The sequence below is a fragment of the Sprattus sprattus genome (genome assembly GCF_963457725.1).
Source record: "Sprattus sprattus genome assembly, chromosome: 3".
NCBI classification, from domain to species: Eukaryota; Metazoa; Chordata; class Actinopteri; order Clupeiformes; family Clupeidae; genus Sprattus; species Sprattus sprattus.
Genome location: NC_137922.1, coordinates 14568662 through 14591958, shown reverse-complemented (window position 1 = coordinate 14591958; position 23297 = coordinate 14568662). Strand labels below are relative to the sequence as shown.

General features: G+C 43.1%; 1 protein-coding gene across 1 annotated transcript in view; it reads left to right on the top strand.

The window, feature by feature from the left end:
* The window catches only part of LOC308362161 (cholecystokinin receptor-like), a gene marked incomplete at both ends in the record, with an annotated part of 32644 nt that extends 16361 nt beyond the window's left edge, over window positions 1-16283 (top strand). The window contains 3 exons of the mRNA XM_080834702.1: window positions 453-714; window positions 9857-9984; window positions 15721-16283. Of these exons, the coding sequence (XP_080690828.1) occupies window positions 453-714; window positions 9857-9984; window positions 15721-16283 (953 nt within the window). The remainder of the gene's footprint in view (window positions 1-452; window positions 715-9856; window positions 9985-15720) is intronic.
* Window positions 16284-23297: the final 7014 nt, after the last annotated feature.

The following is a 23297-nucleotide window of genomic DNA, read 5'->3' as shown; positions in this document are numbered from 1 at the left end:
ATACATATTCATGTATGCAAACAATGCCACAATTGCTATTTGGGGTTGGTCCTTCATGAATTTTACATTTGATTCATTTCTCCCTGTCTGATCCCTCTAACACTCATTCTCACAACACTCTTCTCTAGTCTTGTCCCCCCCCCCCCCCCCCCAAACCTCCCTTTCTCCCCTCTCCTTTGTTGACATCACTCGACTCCTCACTCTGTAACAATGCATCTCATTCTTCTTTGTTCATTCTCTCCATCCATCTCGGAGCACCTCTTGCTCATCAGGCTGCAGTTTCTTTAATAAAAGCGGTTGCAGCAGCTTATTTTAATCTAAATTCATTAATTATTCTTAAAGCATTTTGAAACCCACCTACCCTCTCCTTCTCACCCTTTCACTAATCCTTTCTCTCTTTCTATCGCTCTCTCTTTCTCTCTGTCTCTCTCTGTCTCTCTCTCTCTCTTTAGGCATCTCAGTCAGCATCTCTACCTTCAGCCTGGTCGCCATAGCGATCGAGAGGTACAGTGCCATCTGCAACCCGCTGAAGTCGCGCTCCTGGCAGACCCGCTCCCACGCCTATAAGGTCATTGCGGCAACCTGGGTTGTGTCCGTGATCATCATGGTCCCTTACCCAGTGTTCAGTCGGCTGGTGCCATTCACCAAAGCGAACAACGTCACGGCACACATGTGCCGACTGGACTGGCCCAGAGGGCATGTGGAGCAGACATGGTAAGCAATGTTCTAAGAGAACCTCAACCTTACCCTTAAAAAGTAATTCTGGCAAAAAGGTTATTGATGTTTGATCAATTAAATTACACCCCTCCCTTCCATGCTCCTGAAGCAACGTGTTAATAGGCTGGAATTGTTAATGGCTCGGTCCAAGCCACTACTGTTCCCATTTTCAGAGCCAGAACTGTGCCAGAACACTGAAGTGGTTTTGAACGAACACTCAGTCTGAACCGACAGGTAGAAGGAAGTGAGGAGCAATTTGCTGAATTTGACAAAATGGGCCAATTTTATGCATCTAACTTTGCTAATCACACGATGATGTGAACAGGTGTGAAACATTTAGGCCCAAATCATGAAGGGTCATTATCCAAGAGGTGTTTACATGTTAGTCACCTGTGAATAAACATCAATGGATACGTTTAGATGATTGTGTGGGTTTAAACACAATACCACAATGTAGAATTTTGATGGAATCACTTTGCTGGCTTCTAAACTTTATACAAATGTAATCGAGGCCAGGATGTGTTGTAGGCACTTGTGTTGAAACACAACTGAATATTTTAAAAATACGCTTTCACTAATGTCTTCTTCTTCTTTGGGTTCAATGCCAGATTAGGCACCTCTTCTTTTGGCATATTACTGCCACCTACAGTGTACAACCATTCAATTCAGTTTGACTAATGTCTAAGCCTGAAACAATTGTTTAACATTTATCATTGCTTCTACATGCTCAGCTAAACAGGGATGATGAGTACAAATGATGTACGATGTACAGACTGGCCCATATAACTTGGCTTGTGATCAGTGTTCAAAATGAATCACCTGCTGCATGGGCCCTCATTCTATTGGCTGAGCCAAACCTGTACATTACAGCCTTTTTAAATGCACCATATAGTGTGCGTACAGTTTGAAGATTAGATTGCTGTTGAGACGTTGCCAACAAGTCTGAAAAGAAAGATAATTTTCACTTAAGAAATTGTATAATTTCATGATTTATACATTCAATTCATTTTATAATTAAATATATTTTTTAAGGTTCAGAAGACAGTGAAATACATTTTTTGGAAATTCTATGTCGTGTTGTGTAATTTTAGTCATCAAAGACTTCAAGAGGATCAGCAAACATTTGCAATCCCTGTCGACGATGTTCTTGTATCTCCTCTTGAGTAACCTTGAGTATTAGCCGTGTCTATTATTTTTCCATTGGTTTTTAGTCACAGGTGAGGTGACATTTACATGCCTCTAGGACAGGGGTTTTTATCAGGGGGTCCGTGGCGGCATTGCAGGGGGTCCGCGACATGAGCCTATGTTGTTCAGTTCACCATTGCATTTTTTTATTATTATAAATTTGCTTTGATATTTCAAACCATTTCCCGATTAATCTTGAATATCGTGAAAATATCGTGTTATAGGCAGAATATCTGTGCAGGGGGGAGGGGGCGTGGCGGCGGCTAGTGATGTACCCTGATAATTTCACATATTTAAGTGTTATAGGAAGAATATCTGTGCAGGGGGAACGGGCGTGGCAGCTGCGGTTACAAACATGCACGCACGTGCAGGCACATCAGTGCATACTTTCTAGTAAGAATGGTGGTCCCTGGGACAAAACCAGTTGAAAACCCCTGCTGTAGGATAATCGCCTTTGTGATTTGGGCCTTTTTTTATTCACACCTGATAGTCGTGCGATAAGCCAAGATCAACGTGGATGCTGGACAGCTAAACAGGTGATGACCATTGCATTCGTCACTGCTGTTTAGCTGTGCACATACAAGCTGTGTTTAACAAGACTTTAAGACTTAGACGTTTGACCAGTGAAACACAGGCTAAACACCCTAAGTAAAGATGGTCCAAAATATGTTTGACTGAACCTTAAACGTTAACCTTCAAGAAATATTCAGCAAGATTCCAAATGTTTGTGTCCGTTGATAAAGGGTTCATTGGCTTTCAGCTATATGTGCAGTTGGAGGCGTTAGAATTTTTATACATTTTCAGTACAATCTCTGACAACTTTTTTTAAACATTTGGAATAGGAAATTATGTGTTTGTACACTTTAATGAGGGTTTGAAGAACCCTCAAAGATTTTACTTAAAAATCAATTTCAGATGATTAAAGGAGGCTAAATTGTTCATTTTAGTTTATAACAACAGAGAAGCCACTTAAGAGAGAGAGATAGTGCATAATGTCTCTGCTATGGTGAAGCCAGCTGCCTCCTTAGAATAACTGAATACAAACCATGGTTGTAAATAACCCTTTGAAATGCAGACAGCCATTTTCAAAGACAACTTCATTCAGCCCTTTGGAAGTGTTAATTTCTCATCAGACTTTTCCTCACCCCAGAGCAGAGACAAATAAGAAGCAAATGGGTGACATGCATTATCCTGCTATAACTGCACAGCCTTGAGTAGTCTATTGTCCATATGAACTTCATATATACACTCACTGAGCAACTTTATGAGGAACACTGTGCTTATCCTGGGTAGGGCATCCTTTTGCTCTCACAACAGCCTCAGTTTTCCGTGGCATGGATTCCACAAGATCTTGGAAACATTCCCTTTGAAATTCTGGACCATGTGGACATGATTGCATCACGCAATTTCTGCACATTCATGCTGCAAATTTCCGTTCCATCACACCCCAAAGGTGTTCTGGGCTCAGACCAGTGACTAGAAAGGCCACAAAAGATCATTGAAATGAGGATGGTTTAATCGTGGCCATGAAGGGATACACATGGTCAGCAACAAGCAATGATTGATTGGTATTATAAAACAATTGGGTTCTAGCGCGTAATTTAGCTGTTTCTGATTGGACGAGAGACGTTCCATGCTATAGGTTATTCTTCAACATACCTACAGTTACGGGACTTTTCACAGCTAAAAATAAATCACTCCGCGATGAAACATTCGCATTGATGATAACCGTTAATTCAAAGTTTTTAAAATTCCAAACCAAGACGTTGACAATGGAACTATTTTTTGTTGCGGAGAAACAATGGCGAAATAAACCATTTTTAATTAATAACTTCGTGTTGAAATGTTAATTTGTTGACTGTAGAATTGTTTTATAAAAGCAATATAGCACTAGTGGGAGTGGGGTAGGTAAGGGATAATCCCTCGGGCAGGGGCGGAGTGGGACACAAAAATCCACCGGGACAATTCTGACTGCACCGGCCCACCACCGGCCCACAACGTGCCCACAACTGGCCCAACCCGCATCCCCTCCACCTCCCATATATCAACTACAGAAACAAACGGGCGGCTTTTGATCATTATTGTTAGATTTAGAGTTGATGTGTGGGTGACAGACATGACAGTGACAGTGACAGTGTATTTGTAGGCCTATATGTACATTTATGGAAATACGGAACAAATCGACTCCCGTATTGACTCAAATGTTATGCTAATTCGCAACAATGTGTCCTCTCAACTCACTCGCATCTAGTTGACGGCTGGTTGAATAAATCCGTAATTCTTGTACATTTTGATGGACTTTCCTCCTGCATCCGCCTCTTTTTCAGTCTGGCCTTTTTGCCCCCTCCTTTCTCCTTTCTCTTATGTCCCTCCATCAGGTCCGCTTCACCTGCTCTCTCTCCCTGATAGCCGCTAATTTATCTCCCTAGGTTCACTTGATAAAGGCAGAACGATACGCATTTCCCATGATGCTTTGCTCGACCATTCTACATTCAACAAAAAAAACGAATTAAATCGCTGGCCAATTTATATTTGTGGTCATGAAAGTAATGGATCGTCTGAATAAAAAGAATTACATCAATATAGGAGGCTAAACAAAAATCAGAAGGTTGGATTAATAGGAGTGAGTTTGACAGACACCATAGGTGTGATGTACAGAGACAAATAGTGCTATAAATAGTTAATTCAAAGTCATGTAACTCTCGGAGTAACTCTCGGAGAATTTAGAGATTTTCACGGGACCATGATTTGACGTGCATGCAAATTCGATGGGCCGCTCATGGCTTTGACTCAACGGCTGCGAAGGCCGGCCTGCAGGCTAGTTCTCGAGAGATAATTGGCCGACAGGCCCACCGGGAAAAATCCCGGTGCTCCCGATGGCCACTCCGCCCCTGCCCACGGGTGTTGTTGCCTACGCCACTCGGCCTTGCGGCCTCGGTGGCTACGGCCGAACACCACCCGTGGGATTATCCCTTACCTACCCCACTCCCACTCGTTAATTAATGAACCCCCAATGGATGTCTGCCAAGAAAACATTACCCATACCAATACACCACCACCAGTCTGGACTACTGGCACAAGGCAGGTTGGGTCCATGGAGGTTTTTTGGTTTTCGCACAACTCTGAGGAAACTCTGGAGATTGTTGTGCGTAAGAAATCCAAGGAGATCAGCAACCATTTTAATGGTTGATGTGAACATTAACTGAAGCTCCTGACTATCTGCAAGATTTTATGCCTTGCACTTCTGCCACACTATTGACTGATTTGAAGACTGCACAAATAAGTAAGTTTACAGGTGTTCCTAATAGTATGTTTTTATTTCCTTCCCATGTTTAATTAATGTACATGTAAATACAAATATTTAAATATGTACAAGACTGTACAAATGTTTTGTTGTATAACTTAGTTGTAGTTCAGTTAGAGCTTTTGAACCATGCTGTCATACAGTTTGAATCCTGAACTAACACTGTTGTGTAATTGGCTTGACTCAGCGCTTCTCCCCAGACTGAAAAAAGCGTTCTGCCAGCTTTTCAGAGTTTATTAGCCACAGTAGATGAATGGAGCAATTAAACCAAACCCAGTGGATGTGCTGTGGACTTCAGAAAAGAACCACGCTGTCAGATTAAGCCTAGGCACAGGAGACTAGTGTGGAGGTCTCTTGCAGTTGTGTTAGTGTGTGTGTGTTAGTATGTGTGTGTGTGTGTGTGCGTGCGTGCGTGCGTGCATGCGTGCGTGCTTGCTTGCATGTGTGCGTGCGTGCTTGCTTGCTTGCGTCCTTGCGTGTGTGAGTGCGTGTGTGAGTGCGTGTGTGTGTAAATAAATAAGTCAAATAAATACACTCACATAACTCTCAAATGTACTCTTCTCAGCTCTGACAAGAATTAAACACCCGCCTTAGAACTCTCTCCTGCAGACTAAGGGCCTGATTTACTAACAGGCGCAATTTAATGGGAGGAGTGCGCCTAATGATGTATTTGGAGGTATTTACTAAAACTGCCTGGCGAGCGCACGTCTCTGATTTGCGGGCTAATTCTCCGCCTCATAAAAGCACGTCTTAACCAGGAAGCGCATTTCCATTGAGTCTGAAAACGTTGATATGGCGGCAGTTATAAGAGCAATGCGAAGAAAGAAGACAGAGACAGCGCACAGAAAGAATTTTTTTCAACTCGTATAACACTTTTTCAGTTAAGCGAAGCACAAATCATTAGACGGTACAGGTTAACCAGCCACGCAATACTTTAGTTACTGGACCAGATCAGAGACGACATCGAACCCTCCACCCGGCGATCACATTCCATTCCATCAGTTGTTAAACTCCTGGCAACATTTGCAAATATTGGCCTCCGGATAATTTCAAACAGTTATAGCATCTGCAGTTGGTATATCTCAGCCTTCACTCAGCCAAATATTCACCCAGGTACTCGACGCATTGCTATTAAACCCATGTCCCTTGTAGAAATGACAAATCTAGCCATGTACACATCTTTATTGTTATATTAGACAGTTTATGCATTAATGCCACCAATAGCATATTCTTTATAATCGTGTTCTTTTAAACATCTCGCTGTAGGTGATGGCGGGAAGAAAAACAATATAACCACGCGCAGTCTCGCACATTAAATCAGGTTCAGGTTCAGTCCTCGAATCTCCATGGTGGCAGTAACATGCAGGCTATTTCTCCCGTCTTTTAACGGTGTGCTAAATAACACTAAAGGATCTGGTTTGATAAATACCACGGAAAATGCGCAAAAACACTGTGCGTTAATGTGCGACCGCAGATTAAGCTGCGGTTGCAATGTTAGTAAATCAGGATCTAAAGGGCGGAGTAAACACAGATTGCCCAGCGCGGATCTGGCTTGATAAATACGACGGAAAATGCGCAAAAACACTGTGCGTTAATGTGCGACCGCAGATTAAGCTGCGGTTGCAATGTTAGTAAATCAGGCCCTAAGCCTCATAAAGTACAGAGAGCTAGCATGGAGGTCTCTTGCAGTTGTGTGTGTGTGAGTGTGTGTGCAATGTGCTCATACATACACACACACACAGTAACACACACACACACACACACACACACACACACACACACACACACACACACACACACACACACACACACACACACACACACACACACACACACACACACACACACACACACACACAGGTGATTCTATCTCTAGTTGAACATGAATGGTAACTGTTGTAAAGGGGAGATGTGAGCTGAATTTCTCTAGGTCAATAGGCTCCTTGCAACTGTTACTGATAGACAACAGCTTATTTCTCCTGAAACACATTAGTTCGATGTTACGTTGTGGAAATGGTGCCTATGGCAGAGGCCCTTAGAACAATGGAATACAAACTAGATTAGAAGTTAAGCCTTTCAATGTCAGACAGACAGCCCTTTGAAAGAATCCTTCAATCAACGTCAGAGTCCTCAGACATCACTCTTTGACTACTCAAATGTTCACCCACAGCAGTAACACACGACTAGTCCTTCTCCCAAAGTCAGAGAAGAAGAACTGATTGGTTTGTTAAGGTTGTTTCTGTGGCGCCTGAAGCGAGGCTTTTGAAAGTACATGGACTCAAGTGGAAGAACAGAACAATTAAGGAAATCCTCCAGACAGGCTCTCTTGTTCAGGAGACCTCATCCCTGACTGTCAAACTGTAATGCAGCAGGGCGCTGCCATGTGTCTCTTTAAGAATTCAGCTCTGTTTATGTGTGTGTGTGTGTGTGTGTGTGTGTGTGTGTGTGTGTGTGTGTGAGTGACTGCCCATTGTGTGCTGGGTTAAGGAAGGAGAATGGGGATCTAAGTGGCTTCTATTTTAATAGAGTTATGGGCAATTCAATTGGTGGCATACCTACAAAACACTTTAGGACACACACACACACACACACACACACACACACACACACACACACACACACACACACACACACACACACACACACACACACACACACACACACACACACACACACACACACACTTCCACAAATGCAAGCTTAACCTCCATGCTCTGGGCTGATATTACTGGATATTTCGGCGCAGTAGTTACCGTCTCGCGTGGCCTTTCACAGACAGAGACAACGAGAGACGGCAACCGGGAGAAAGAACAATGGAAAGGGAGAAATCTGTGGGTGTACTGTATATGTTTAGTGATGGTTTAAACATAGACACACACACACACACACACACACACACACACAGAGGGCTTATCACAGACTGCTATAGACTTCAGTGTTTGAGTTCTCCGCCACAGCTCCGGCAGTAGTAAGGGTGTGCACACAGAATAATTGGGTCTTGTGAAGGACCCTTAAGGCAGCTGCAAGGTGTGTCAGAGGTGCCGCTCACGCTGCCGGAAGCGCTGGGCTGGTGACGGGCACCTTTGCTTTGATCTGCGCTCTAGCGTGGCGGCGGTGGGAGCGTCGATGACAGTGGTGCAGCGGCGGTATGATGCTCTGAAGTGATAAACAGGCAGCAAAGGGAATCTGAGAGCTTCTCTATGGTGCTAATGCACCTCAACACGCTGCACTACAGAGCTTCTCTATAGTACTAATGCACCTCAACACGCTGCACTACAGAGCTTCTCTATAGTACTAATGCACCTCAACATGCTGCACTACAGAGCTTCTCTATAGTACTAATGCACCTCAACATGCTGCACTACAGAGCTTCTCTATAGTTCTAATGCACCTCAACATGCTGCACTACAGAGCTTCTCTATAGTTCTAATGCACCTCAACACGCTGCACTACAGAGCTTCTCTATATTTCTAATGCACCTCAACACGCTGCACTACAGAGCTTCTCTATAGTTCTAATGCACCTCAACACGCTGCACTACAGAGCTTCTCTATAGTACCAACGCACCTAAACATGCTGCACCACACTCCAAAAAAATTAGCTGGTGTTGAAGGTAAATAGGAACAAACTACAGAGAGAGAGAGAGAGAGACCCCAGTGTCTCTGTGTGTGTCAGGTCTCATTAACGGTTTCTCTTTCTCTTTCCTCCCCCTTTCTCTCTCTCTCACTCTCTCTCTCTCTCTCTCTCTCTCTTTGGCCCCAGCTGTCTCCCTTGGGTATCTATGCCGTAGCTTTGATTGGCTTCCCCTTTTTGTCAGGGACGAACTTGAAAGCCATAAAAGATGCCGAAGATGAAAAGGTTTAATACGCATGCATACTCTCCCTCATATCATGCCTCACAGGCCGTAGAGGACGGCTGCAGAGGGGGAACAGAGAGAGAGAGAGAGAGAGAGAGAGAGAGAGAGAGAGAGAGGGGAAGATGAAAAAGAGGTCACTTAGGGAGGTGGGATGCAGGGGGGTGTCAGTGTCATAGGGGACAGATGCGTCCCTTTTAGTTGGCACACACCCAAACACACACACCCACACACACACGCACACACACACACACATACAGACACCCACACACGCACACACACACACACACCCACACACACTCACACGCGCCCCATTAGGGTGCCATCAGGGGCGAGGAAAACAATGAGCCTGATCTGTGACGAACACTCCCAGCGGATGTGTGGGGCCCACGTCATACACATGGCACACTTCTCACTCACAGTGCTCTGGGTGTGTTTTTTTGTGTGTATGTGTGTGTATGTGAGTGCGTTTGTGCGTCTGTCTATGCCTGTGTGTAATATTTTTATGCATGTTTTTTATTGAGCTTAATTTAATCTGTGAGGGTTGTGGGAAATATACATAAACTTCTAGCGGATGCTCTCCAAAATGTTTTGGTTTATTTTATGCATGTTCCTAAAACTTTTCTAAGAAAAACATCATGAAATAATGTATGTGTGACTCTCATTCCCTCTCTGTTTCATTAAAATAAAATAAAAACATTCCATGCGTGAAGCAGTAATGGCTCTTTAATTTGAAATGAAAAGTATAATTCTCATGAAGTGACTAATATAACAGTCATCCTCTCATGTTCTGTCAGGTACATCCTGCTGCTGTTGGTTCTGTTCCTGATTCCTGGTGTGGTGATGATCGTTGCGTACGGCCTCATCTCGAGGGAGCTCTACCGAGGCATCCAGTTTGAGCTGGACCAGAAGAAGGAGGCCACTGGTGAGTTATGAAATCTCATAAGTATCAATCAAGAATACATTTAACCTTTTGAACGGACTCTTGGAAAACAATCACAATCATTGATTGACACAGAAAAGTATTCTCGAGTACTTAAGTAGAAAAACATGGTTTAATAGAAGGACTGGCGAGGGGGACATCATTTTCTGTCATAAAAGTCAAATCTATTGATAATTCTGATCATCAGTCTATATATTGATACGGTAATAAACTGGTGAACCACAAAAACCATGTGACCTGAGGGACCACTTGTGATTCCCACTGTCTAATCAACAATAGGAGGCAGCAGAAGGACAGTCGTACCCACCCATACCATCTTCCCCCTCCTTCAGGGCCCTACTACAAAGAGGTCAAAATCAGGGCTTGCAAAATATCTAAATCCTTGGTTGCTGTTTTGGGCATCCTTGAGATTTTGGTTGCCCGAAAGGAATTACCCTGTAAGCAAAATGACGTCCCCTAGACGTCCCGTAATGGTCTCTCTGAACGTTCTAAAAACGTAAATGTGTATGGTTCCCGTGACAACTTTAGGACGTTTTGCACGACGTTCCAAGACCGTCCCGAGGACGTTGCGGTGACAACTGAGAAACGTTTTCTATAGGTCCTGGGGACGTTATGCAGGACGTTGCAAGCACCTCCCGAGGGCATTGTGGTTACGTCTGGGGAACGTGTTTCTATAGGTCCTGGGGACGTTCTGCAGGAAGTTGCAAGAACGTCCTGAGGGCATTGTGGTGACATCTACAAAACCTATTTTAGACGTCCTGGGTACGTTATTCAAGGATGCACCGCGGACGTAGCAGGCACGACCGTTTTTGCTGAGCTAAATGCAGAAAATAAAATAATAATAGATCGCGGAGCCGTCATTTTGCTTACAGTGCGCACACACACACAAGTTCATTTATATTACACATTTCATATGATATGCATAGACACAGACACACACGATTACAAACTTGATTGCGGGCATGGGAATTGAACCATAAACCTTCCTATTACTAAACGAGATCGCTACCTACTGTCCTAACACTGTCTGATTACTATAGTGCCACTTTAACAGGTTTATCACAGTGTGAGACAGCCAACAAACTTAGTCTTTTTTGAGGAAAAGCATATTGTAGCAATCTCAGTCACTACGCATTGAGGGTTTTCCGTAATGATTCCTTTTTTAATTAACATCCATGGCACATCACGGACGTGCGGGCAGGGAGGCAGAATAACTAGCCAAACTAAGAATGATGAAATAAAATAAATATGAATGCTTCTGTACTGATCTGTGCTATAAATGTAATGTCTGCATGATTCCAATACAATGCATACATAGGAAGGTGACCAAGTGTCTAGCTTTAACATATTGAGCTTTCCACAGGCCTTCAAAGATGGTGCAACAGAACGAAGAGCTCACCGGTCAAATTGTCTGATTGGAATTTCTTTAAAAATCCCGTCTCGCAAACACAATTTTGACAACAATCCTAATATTACGTAAGGCCTATAAAGCAAATGTGCACTGCCCTTATTATGTTTAAAAGGAACAGGCTAATCTGCCGTTAGAAAGTTATTTAACAACACGCATATGCTGCATTTTAAAGCGCAAACCCTCGGTTTCAAACGAGGAGCGAACTGAGTGAGAAGGATCCAACATGGCCAAGCAGACTAGCCTTAAAAGCTTTTTTTCAGAGGCCAAAAACATCTGATGAGGGTAAACCTTCTGACGAGGATGAACCTGTAATACCTGCAGTGTTGCGCGTTTCCTTTTATTACCGTGCGTGAGCGCGCGGAAGAGCCGAGAGCGGTATTGCAGACAGAGATTTTGAAAAATTATAGCACTCGCCTCATATTGAAAATTGGAGCTGTGAACGTAGTTCAAAATTATGAATTATCAACAATGAACTGAGCAAGTTCATGTAGAAAGTGAACTTTCCAAACACTGAATACCTGAAGCCCTATAGATGTTCGAACAGCATCACCAAAGAAAAAGCTGAAATGTCGGGCGTTTATGTCGTTATGGAGTGACAAGTTCTCTTGGCTCAGGTGCGAGGTAATTGATAGTCACAGTAAAATGTGCAAAGGATTCACAAGAGGGTCGAATAATTTAAGAATCTCTGCTCTCATTGAACAGAGCAATGACCATGTTGCGGCGCTCATTTTAACGCCACAGCAGGTTGCGCTTAAAGGCCACTAATTGACGCGCATCAGACATAAATGTTTTTGTTTCCCATTGTAAACTTAGGAAAATAAACATGTTGCATTCTAAACTACCTGATTATGTTATTATTTAAGCTATGCAGGCCGTCAGTTTTCTTCAATGGGCTAATTTAGAAGCAGAAATAGGCTAGATATTTGGCCGGCTTATCATTAAAATGTCGGGCAAATGAAAATCCTTTTTCTCTAGCGGAACTTCTGGTTCAGAGAGGACCATCAGAGGACCAAATAAGAACGGTCCCTAAAAGTCCGTTTTAAGGCTCATGCGAACGTCACGCAGAGGACCTGCAGGTAAAGGTTACGGGACGTTTTTAAATGACGTCCTGGGGATGTGTGCTGAGTGACCAAATTATAACGTTCCTTAATAGTCCGTTTTAAGGCTCATGCGAACGTTACGCAGAGGACCTGCAGGTAAAGGTTATGGGGACGTTTTTAAATGACGTCCTGGGGAGGTGTGCTGACAGACCAATTTATAAGGTTCCCTAAAAGTCCGATTTAAGACTCATGCGAACGTCGCAGAAGGACCAAACGTAGACTTGCTACGAACGTCAAAAACGTTCTGGTAACGTCCTCTAGCGAACGTTGTGGCGGGGACCAATTGGGGACGATTGGGGACCTTGCGAATGTCCTGTTAACGTCCTGGGGACGTTCCCTGTTTGCGGGGTATACACAATTCTAAAAAATAGACCATGTTTTATATAGAAGGGTAAATATATTTGTGTAAACAATACATTAATAAATGTTTTAGAATATTAAGTAAAACAGAAATGTGATGCTGATTTATGGTGTATTGTCACATAAAGATATTTTGTTTAAGATAAGCTATTTTGACTATTGATGATAAATGGGAGGACATTTTTTTGCTGTGTATGGTTAGGGCATAGTTGTTATGATGTGAACCTGATAATCTAGGCTGAACTAGAATGTTCGTTAAAGATTGCACTTAACAAACTTGAGCTGTGTGTTTGTTGAGTTTAGGACTGCTACAAGTCAAGCAATACTTTGAGGAATGAGTTAATTAGTCTTAGAATAAATCAATAGATAAATAAGACTGACAAACGTAATAATACTGACAACTGGCATTAGCCTTTTGCCCCATACACTTGGCTCGTAACATTAAATCTTACTTGTAATATCTTTAGCTTTCTAACATTAGGTAGTTAAACTTGGACGGGTGCTTTCTGCTAGACATGCATCGTGTGGGCTGATGTTCCAGTATTATAAGAATGATGTAAGACTATAAGAGTGTCATACTGCAATTTTTTTGCTTTTCTCCTCTGAACCTGACTCTTGTTGCCTTTCATAAAGCTTTGCCAATAGCCTTCATATGATGGTGGTGTATTTTCCTCTCAACTGCATTCGAGAAATGAGGCCCCTTGTTCTCAGCTTTTCTGGTGCATTTTGTTTCTAAATGTGTACACTTCCCAACAACAATCTATCGTGATCAAACAGCTTGTTCATTCGGTGGTCAAAGTTTTTCCTCCCAATAAAAAGTCAGAAGAGCAGAAAAGGTGAATAAAGGAGGGAATTTTATCTCACTTAGTGGATAATTGCTGATAGCCTGTCGGACAGGGTGTTGTGACACCTTGGTAGCCTGATGGAAAAAGTTGATTGTCCCATTGATTGGCGGACTAGCGATTTAGCGAATGCTGAAAATGCTGTCTCTGCTTTCCAATTTTGTTCTGGATGTTTGGGTGGGACTAGCTGTGGGGTAACCCTGAGGGGGGGTGGGGGGGGGCAATCTGTCTGGATAGGATACTTTATGTGGGGTTATGCAGGGTTATTGCCCATTGCTCTGTGGTGCCAAATGTGAAAATGGATTCCGTCTTAGAGGGGCAGGCAGAGCCCTAAGGACCCCATCAGTCTCTCTATCTGTGGGCAGCTCTATCACAGCGGCCTGCTCCTGGGGACGCAAGCAGTATACCACAGAGGTAAACTGCATCTGTAATGAGACCCATCTGTCTGCAACAACAGGTCCTGCAGGGCTGGATTGCTAGTTTCAGCTCTGGTGATTATGGTGGGGTACTCCAAGGCTATCATTCTCTAGGAAGACATTTTGTGTTGGTGTTTTACAGGCCATTTTGATCAAGAGTGTCTGATTTCACAGGAAAGTTAAGCTAAGAATGTTTGACTTCTATGTGGTGTACCATTTGACTAGTTGAGTGGCAAGTTTAATTTAGAAAACAACAAGCATAACACTGCCAGAAAAAAAAGGGAAAAAGAAACATATGTGGCTGATGTCAGTGTCAAATATGTCAGTTGGTTTATGTTACTCTGTTCCCACCACAGACTGTCTAAATCTTTAGACACAGACCATCAGCTTATATTTCTAAAATGACAGAGTAAGATTTTATGCGTTTCTGGTCTGTTATTCATGTCTGTCTCAATTGAAGAAAAGACTTGCTGTCTGGAGAGCATCAATACAATCAGAGCACTGTCCATCTCAACACCTATGAAAAGTGGGAAAGATACATTTTGGAATGTTTTAAATGGGGTCTGAAATGTATTGTTATTGTGTTTTTTCGCAGTGTCTGCCATACATACAAATTAGGTTTTGTCCAGTGAAAAGTGGCTGAATAAGTATACCTTACTGAATAGATGTAAAGTGAATGACTGAATAGATTTCTCAGACCCGCAGAAGCACGGCAGACTATGAATTATACATGTTTGGAGCCTTTGGAATTCCCCTAGAACATCAGAACATCAGCAGAGGGGCGATGACTCTCAGGCTATCAGCCCTTCTGATTGGCTGTGCTAGTTCAAATGCTGAAGAGCAGGACCCCTGCCATTGTGCATGTGTGTATAGTTGAGTGAATGAGGCTATGTGTGTGTCTGTGAGAGGGAGAGAGAGAGATCTGTGTGAGGGAGAAAAAGAGAAAGCGAGCGAAAGACAGGCCCTATAGAGACCGTCCCCTTTGGCTCTCCAGTCTGATTTGCACATGACTTTACACTTCCCCTCTCTGTCCTGAGGGAGGTGTACACTGGCCTGAGATTGGCCTTAAGGGTCACAGTGGTCAGGACATGCCCAGTATGGAGCGTGCAGGGCTGCTCCTGCCACCCCCCCTGGAGCCGAGGTGGGGGTCGGGTTTCATGTTGCGGGGCTAGGTCAAGGTGGGGGTATGTTTTTACGTAACCCCACTCCTCTCCAATGGGTGAGTGAGAAGCTGCGGCTTAGTGCAGAGGAAAATAAAGGATGTGGGAAGAAGTGCTCTGGTAGTAGTTTTGATAGAAGCTTTGGCAAGGATAAGGGCACTGCTGGGCTGTTGGTCTTGTATCTATAGCACAAAAGATCATGATATTTAAATGAATAAGAAGTTTAACAGATCAAACCGTGCGACTGGATATTTCCCATTAAACACACTGGTCATACACTAATTTCTTCTTCTTTCCTTTTCACACACACACACACACACACACACACACACACACTGGCCACATTATATTTTTATTAAATATCAGTCCATGCTCTGTTCTTGTCAGACACACAACAACTCTCCCTCTTCTCTCTCCCTCTTTTCCTAGGGGCAAAAAACGGCGTTGTGACTCCGAGTGGCGGCAGTGACGAATGCGACGGCTGCTACATCCAGGTGCCCAAGAAGGGTGCGGCGGGCTCCTCCATGAAGCTCTCGGCCCTGCCGGCGCCGGCGGCCCGCTCCGAGCGTCCGCGCTCCAACACCTCAGAGGCCAAGCTGCTGGCCAAGAAGCGCGTCATCCGCATGCTGCTGGTCATCGTGGCCATGTTCTTCATCTGCTGGATGCCGCTGTACTCGGCCAACACGTGGAAGGCGTTCGACCCGCCCTCGGCTCACCGCGCCCTCTCCGGCACGCCCATCTCCCTCATCCACCTGCTCTCCTACACCTCAGCCTGCGTCAACCCCATCATCTACTGCTTCATGAATAAGCGCTTCCGCAAGGCGCTTATCAGCACCTGCGCCAGGTGCCTGTGCGGACGTGCGCTGCCCTGCCGACGCGCCGCGAACAGGAAGGGCCGGGGGCGGGACGGGGGCGATGACGATGTAAATGCCATGACTACGGGTGTGTCCAAGATTAGCTACATGTCCGTCAGCACGGTTGTTCCACCCTGAAGTGGGTGGGGCAGGCAGATAAACAAATAAAACAACCCCACCTCGGGTTTGCCCCTGTTGACTCCTCCAGGGTGGTGTGTTTATTTGTTTGTTTGTTTATATGTTTGGCTATCACTGCATCTTCTAGCCAGCGCTCCTCCTGTCAGGCTTCTGTTTAAATGATTGGTTTTGGCTGTGTTTTCTTCAATGTGTTTGTAAAAGAAAGTGTTAAATGTTTGTTGATTAATGTTACAAACTGTCCTCTGTGGGATCTTCTCTGTGTATTTTTGCTGCTAGTGCTCTTGTGTTTTGTTATGACGAATCCAACCAGAGGAGAGTTGGCTTTTGGTAATCTCCCCGTCTCCAGTGTTCCGTATTTCTAGTTTTATTGTTGTGATCACTTTGCCAAAACAAACTGCTACATGACAAATAATATTGAAGAATTGTGTGGATTCTTGTGCACTTTTCAGTTTATTTCTGATATAGCCATGTTTAATCCATCAAGTAACTAGAAAAAAAAAAACTATTCTGACACGTCATCAAGAACATATTCCCATTTATAAAGGTTTTTAATCCCTATGTGTAATAACGGTTTCACTACTTTGTGACCATTTTGCATGGAGAAGCTTAACCGACCACACAGAGGAAGTCTGGAAGTCACGCACCCCCTCTCTGTGATATGGCTACAGATGGTGCTGCTGGCGAGGGCGGTGCTGTGGTTTCATTCGTTCTGATTTCATTTGTCCTGCTTCTGTGGTTTCGGTGAAGGTTCACAAGGTTTCCGCATAGCTAATGGCAATGTGCACAGTCCCTTTGGAAACACTGCACAGCAGGAGACTGGACTGGACTTTTTTTTCTTCACCATACGTGACGCGTGTCACAGAATTTCATTTCATTTTGTGATCAAATGTTCCTGCTCCTGCCGATCTATCGGCTGTTTGGAAGATGGCTGTCCTATACAGACTCCATCTGATCTAGCTGGCATCTGTCAGAAAACCATAGCATGTCTATGGATAAAGAAAGAAATACTGTAATCTTTTGTCATCATTATAGAACTGTCTTGTTTCCTGTTCTTTTTCACTTTGTACTCTGTCTGATCAGTCATCTACCTCTGCTTCAGCCTTAAGTACATCCCCTCTCTCTCGTAATGACCTGCACATCAGTAGCTGCTTTGCTATTCAAGCTCATTTTCTTAGCCTGAGAGAGATCCACGTAAAAGGTGCTTTAATGGCATGTGATATATCAAGTATATTAGTGTAAAAAGGACTTCAAGATCTTGACAAAAGACTCTTATCTCTCCATCTCTGGAACTGACGACAGCAGACACATTCAATAAGGCCACTTCACACTGGGCCTTTGGCCAACATTTCAGTTCCATAAAATGAACACCTCTCTACCCTCGCAGTGCATTCTGCTGCCTTCTGTGGTGTAACAGAATAGCGGTGAATGAATCAGACGTAAAATGAAGTGGCAACCAGAGCAGAAGTGAGAGGACAGATGTGAATTGATAGTGTTTTGTTGATCGTGGGAGTTATGCTTTTGGCGATCGTAGATGGAGCCAGCAAAAGTATAGTGTTAGCTACATCACAAGATGGATGGCTATAATCTGTTAGCTGAACAGTCATGCAGTTTTAATGGCGTATTGCTGCTGGTGGTTTCTGTGCTGTGTGCACCGCTGATGTGTGTTGTGGAGAGAAACGGCAGCCCCAAACACACAGCTGTCAGATATACAGATGCTATTAGGATTCCCACCCCCACCTATAAGTCAACATTCCCCTGAGGCCGTAAACTGTGGATGTGTTGGTATATATGTTTATATATGTGTGTGTGTGTGTGTGTGTGTGTGTTTTATATATATACATATATGTGTGTGTGTGTGTGTGTGTGTGTGTGTGTGTGTGTGTTCCCTTTTATGATTATTTGTATTCTCTCCTCATCTGTCTAAAAACGCAGCTAATGTCTCACTTCATATATTAGCAACTGCATCACACACACACACACACACACACACACACACACACACACACACACACACACACACACCTTTAAATTTGTTTTCTCACCTTCACTCTCATGAAGTAATTGCTTTCTCACAATCTGGACAAACCTTATCTTTTTTGTGAATAATTTAAGTGAATTTCCATACTCCTTCACACAGTGAACCTTAAATTGAATCCAAGCCCGCCAATAATCCCTGCACTCCATCTTTTACAGCCAGGGATGAGAGGACACACAGACTGTGTGAGACACAAGAGTTTCCAGGGACACTTTTTACAAGGCCTTTACCCGCTCCATCCAATCATCCTCTGCTTTGACCCTTGAGCCTATCAGCTTGGGTGGCTATTACGTTTAATTGAAATTTCTGTCAACAACCAAAGACAGTATAAATTACAAGTGGATCCTTGTTCCTCTGCATTGATCTCAAGCATCAACAGTAAACAATGTATTCTTGTTTTGCACCTCCATAATTATCTGCTGGCCACAAAAGGCTTGTGTCTTCCATTTCAGGTGTTCAAACAGGCTTTTTTAGCACCCACTTATTGAGCAATGGATGGGTTGACCTCTCCCAGTAGGCCAATGGCCTGCAGGCTGTGTAATTAGCTCAAGGAAATGTCTCAAGGATACCTTAGGCGTGTCCTATAGACTCTGTAGTTCAGGAGGCAGTCCTACAAATTTGAAGCCTGCAAGGAATATGTTGGAACTGTATTTAACTGTAAAATATAGATTTATGTTTAAATGTATTCTAATATATTGTTCTGCTTGGAGTACTGTGCTGTGCTTGGGTATATTGCTGAAACCATTTTTGAGTGACAGGTATTGGGGAAATCATTTGCTGTGCTCTGTTGTGGGATACAGTGAGTCTCAAAGCGATGTCTTGTGTGTCAGTGTGTGGACATTGTGGATATTCATTTCCAACCCTCATCTTCCAAAGAAAAAAGAAAATGTGCACAGAGTTCAGTTTGTTTTAACCATTTCTGATAGCTCCGACAGAATACACCAACTAGAGAATGTGAAAGGACGAACTTGTGAACTTGATCACAGTCTCAAGGCCACCATAGCCTTAACTTAGAGAGAGAGAGAGAGAGAGAGAGTGTGTTAGTAGTCTACACTGTGTTTGTGTGTGTGTGAGTGTGTATAGTCATGTGTGGGATTACTGATTACGGCCCCAGAGCTGGCTGTTCTGGGGCAACTGTTTATTGCATCAGAGATCTGTGATAACCTGTGTTTAATCACTTTACAAAAAATGAGCTGCTTTATCATTTCTTATTTGTTTTAATATGCCCAGGTCGAACAGAGCCTCATTTACAAGGCATCTTGTTCCAAGAAAAGAAAAAAGAGGAAAAAAAGATTAAGGGCCAGAGCCCATATTTTTGTTATTTATAATTGAATAACCACGTGGATGAAAGCTGTATGAAAGCCTATCATTCAGCTGAGAAATGGCTGTTAGCAAGCTGAATGAAACATGTCCATGTAGTCGTGGCCGTGCTGATTTTCCTCATCATCCTCTGAGCTTATCTGCGTAGGCACCCACTCAGTGGTCACTGTGAACCTTTTAAACGGCGCTTCTGAGATTATTTATGTGTGTGTGCGTGACTGCGATAAAGTGTCTGTGAGAGTCATCAGCAGTGCTTGCAATACCAAGTACTCGTATGCCGTCATAAACAGTAAGTAAGCGCACCTTTTACAACTCCTTTCTCTCCCGCTTTGACTAAAAGGAGGATTGTGTGCCTTTATCGTGTTCTGGTACATTTACGATTACAGCCTGTTGACACATATTGTGATTTATAACTAGGTATTAAAGGCAATGACACAAACATTTACATTCGCCTCTTGTAACCGAGTAGAAATTGGAATGGTGTCTCGTTGAGTGCCCAGTTTATGGTTTATCTTGCCGGCACACACTAGAGGTGTGCTGGAGATTGTAATGTATACAGGTATGAAGGCTTACTTGCAGTGCGTGTACATAGTTCGGGGGAATGCATGTTGTCTCTTTGCCATACATGTAAATATATGTGAAACTGTGTCTGTGGAGGTCTGCGCGGCAGGCCAGCGAGGTTCACACTGAATAAAGCTTTTTTTGTGACATGCACATGTGTTCTGTGGTATTTCTTATTATCTTTGAAAGGACACTGGATTACACAAAAAAAGTACAATACTATAATGTGTGCACAGGAATCATCTGAAAGTATCTCCTTTAGGTTTAGCTGCAACATGAAAAAACACTTGTCACCCAAAACACGTTCTGCTCATGAAGTAATTGGATGAGCATACCAACATCATTCAAGTTATTTCATCTAATGGTGGTTTTCGGGGAGGATAAAATTGCCAGTATTAAGATGGCAGAGTCTGCAAGAGTTCAGAAAGCAGAGAGAGAGAGAGAGAGAGAGAATCTCCACAACTCCCTTTAGGCTCTATGCCTGTAAATCTCTTCCAGAACATTCAGATCCCAGTCCCGGATCCCTCCATGGCCTGTCCTCAAATGTGTGTGTGTGTGTCTGTGTGTGTGTGTGTGTGTGTGTGTGTGTGTGTGTGTTTGTGTGTGTGTGTGTATGTGTATGTGTATGTGTATGTGTATGTGTATGTGTATGTGTATGTGTATGTGTATGTGTATTTGTATGTGTATGTGTATGTGTATGTGTATGTGTATGTGTATGTGTGTGTGTGTGTGTGTGTGTGTGTGTGTGTGTGTATGTGGTGATGGCCTCTGCACTATATGATGGTCCAGAACACTCTATGTTCTCTCTTACACTTAAATAGCCAGTGTTTCATCAGGCTGGCTTTGAGCTTTCTGTCTTAAGGCCTGTTAAGGGATACATACTGTAAATGAGAAAACAGTCAGTAGCCTTCAAGCAAAGCTGTGGGTTTCCTTAGGGGAAACTAAATGCGACTTATACGACTGAAAGACTATAATTATTGAAATGATGAACGAGAACCTATGACGATCAAGTAGGTACCAAGGACCTAAAGCATACTTGGAGCATAGTCTAAGACTCTAACATTAGCATTTTTAATTAAAATCCAGAACTAATCATGAATCAGTTTTAGTTATCTGTCTGTGTTTGACATTATCAAGACCATGCTACTCACTGTGGTTTATTGATTGGTGAGTGTACTTATTGAGTGCCTTATTTTCTTTCTGTGTCCATCTTATAAATTGTTCACAGTGGCTACCCAGAGAACAAAGTTAACAGTGTAAGTGAAGGTAATGAGTGCTGAATGGAACATGATTCTTCTACATGAAATGTCAGTACAGGCTGCAACATGTTCACGAGCTGAAATAACAAACAGCCATAACAAACTGATCTACGTACATATGCTTAGGAGCACTAGACAGGTCAAGCCATGTTTGTGTTGTTTACTGCATTAGTATTCCCTCATGTCCCTCCATTAGATAAGAAAACGGACCTCGGTCTCGCCCTCCATAACTTTGCTTTGTGGTACAATTTTAAGGTTAAATGATAATGACATTAAATGGTTCTACTAGGCAGACAGCTGGTACACACATAACACACATGTAGTCTCTATTATTCTAATGTGTAAGTCTGACTCATCGCTACATGCCAAGCGGTATTAGATGTGGATCTTACTAGAAGTATCTCATATAAACTGATATAAACTGATACATCATCGAAGCTGTAGGGCTTTTTTTGTGGTAAACTCTGTTCACCCGTTTTGAGTGTCAGTTTTTTCTCTTAGATTTAATGAGGCGGTTTTAGCTCCATCGAAGGCCATTGATGTCATTGCTCTCAAACAATACTCTCTCAAATATACACACACACAGATATGTACACATAAAAGCTCAGTTTTAAAGTTATTTACACATCCCTTGTCAATGCTCAATTTGTCCTCAGACATGTCTTGAACAGTGAACACTTTTTATCGTGTCTCTCTCTTTTCTCTGACACATTGGTGTTGCCAATAACAGCAGGGAAAGAATGTGGTGAAGGCGTCTTCTGTTCTCTTTCGTTGAGCAGATTTTACACAGGGTGAATTGCCCAACGGGGTGCTTGGGGTGACACATAACCGTTATCAAGGGCTATGGTGTCCTGTAATGTTGGATGATAACTCTGTAATGACATTGTAAAAGAGACAGCCAAGTGAGAAAACGTGTTGAGCGTTTGTATTTTGTTGGCCAGTGCTGAGTATGGTGTAAGTGGTATTTTTTATTTGTTTGTAGTAAACAGATTGTTTATGAGTTTTAAGGAAAATTGTCCCTCTCTTTTTTTTTATGTTTTGACTATAGAAATGTTGTACATGCATCACCCCTTATGGTCCTTATGACCTTTTAATGGCTGAGATGACACCCAGATATCACCCCTTATGGTCCTTATGATCTTTGTCATGGAGCTGGTGCCCAGATGCCACCAAACTGGCACCGAGAGGCTGAGATGAGAGATCAACAGCACCGAAAGCCTTTTTCTATTGTCCGCCTGTATTGCTCTGAGCACAGTGAATAACCATGAGACCATCTCAGCTAAAGAGGACCATCTCTAGAACATCTGCACCTGAGTGGGGTTTGTGTGGACCAACTCAAACTGTGCCCAGCCTATTTTTCTCGCTGTAGTTAGAGAGCCCTGCACAATGCATCAGAGCCATTCTGGTGGGATAGCTCATGATGGAGGTATTCACCGATGGTCACACTTCCTCGTTTGGTTGATGATGTCAGCTCCTCAGTCCAAGCAAAGGTAGTCTAAAAAAAATCCTAAAAATGTACACCACCCCAAATCTTCCATATAATCAGTCAACAACATAGGGGGAGGAGTGGCAGTTATTGCATATTTATCAGCCTCTCTTTAGGTGATGCATCCTAGCACACACCTAGAGATTTTGTTTTTATATATTTTTGGGTTAAGATCAAGTTTAGGGTTATGGTGGAGTAATTACATGGAATTAGTGCTCTATTGATAATGAATTCTCACTTTCCATGACAAATTACACTTGGGGCAGCTGCTCCCAAGACTTCCAATGGCAAAATAATAAGGAACTGTCATATCACAATAAAAGCGATACAATAAAATATCTTTAATATAGCGC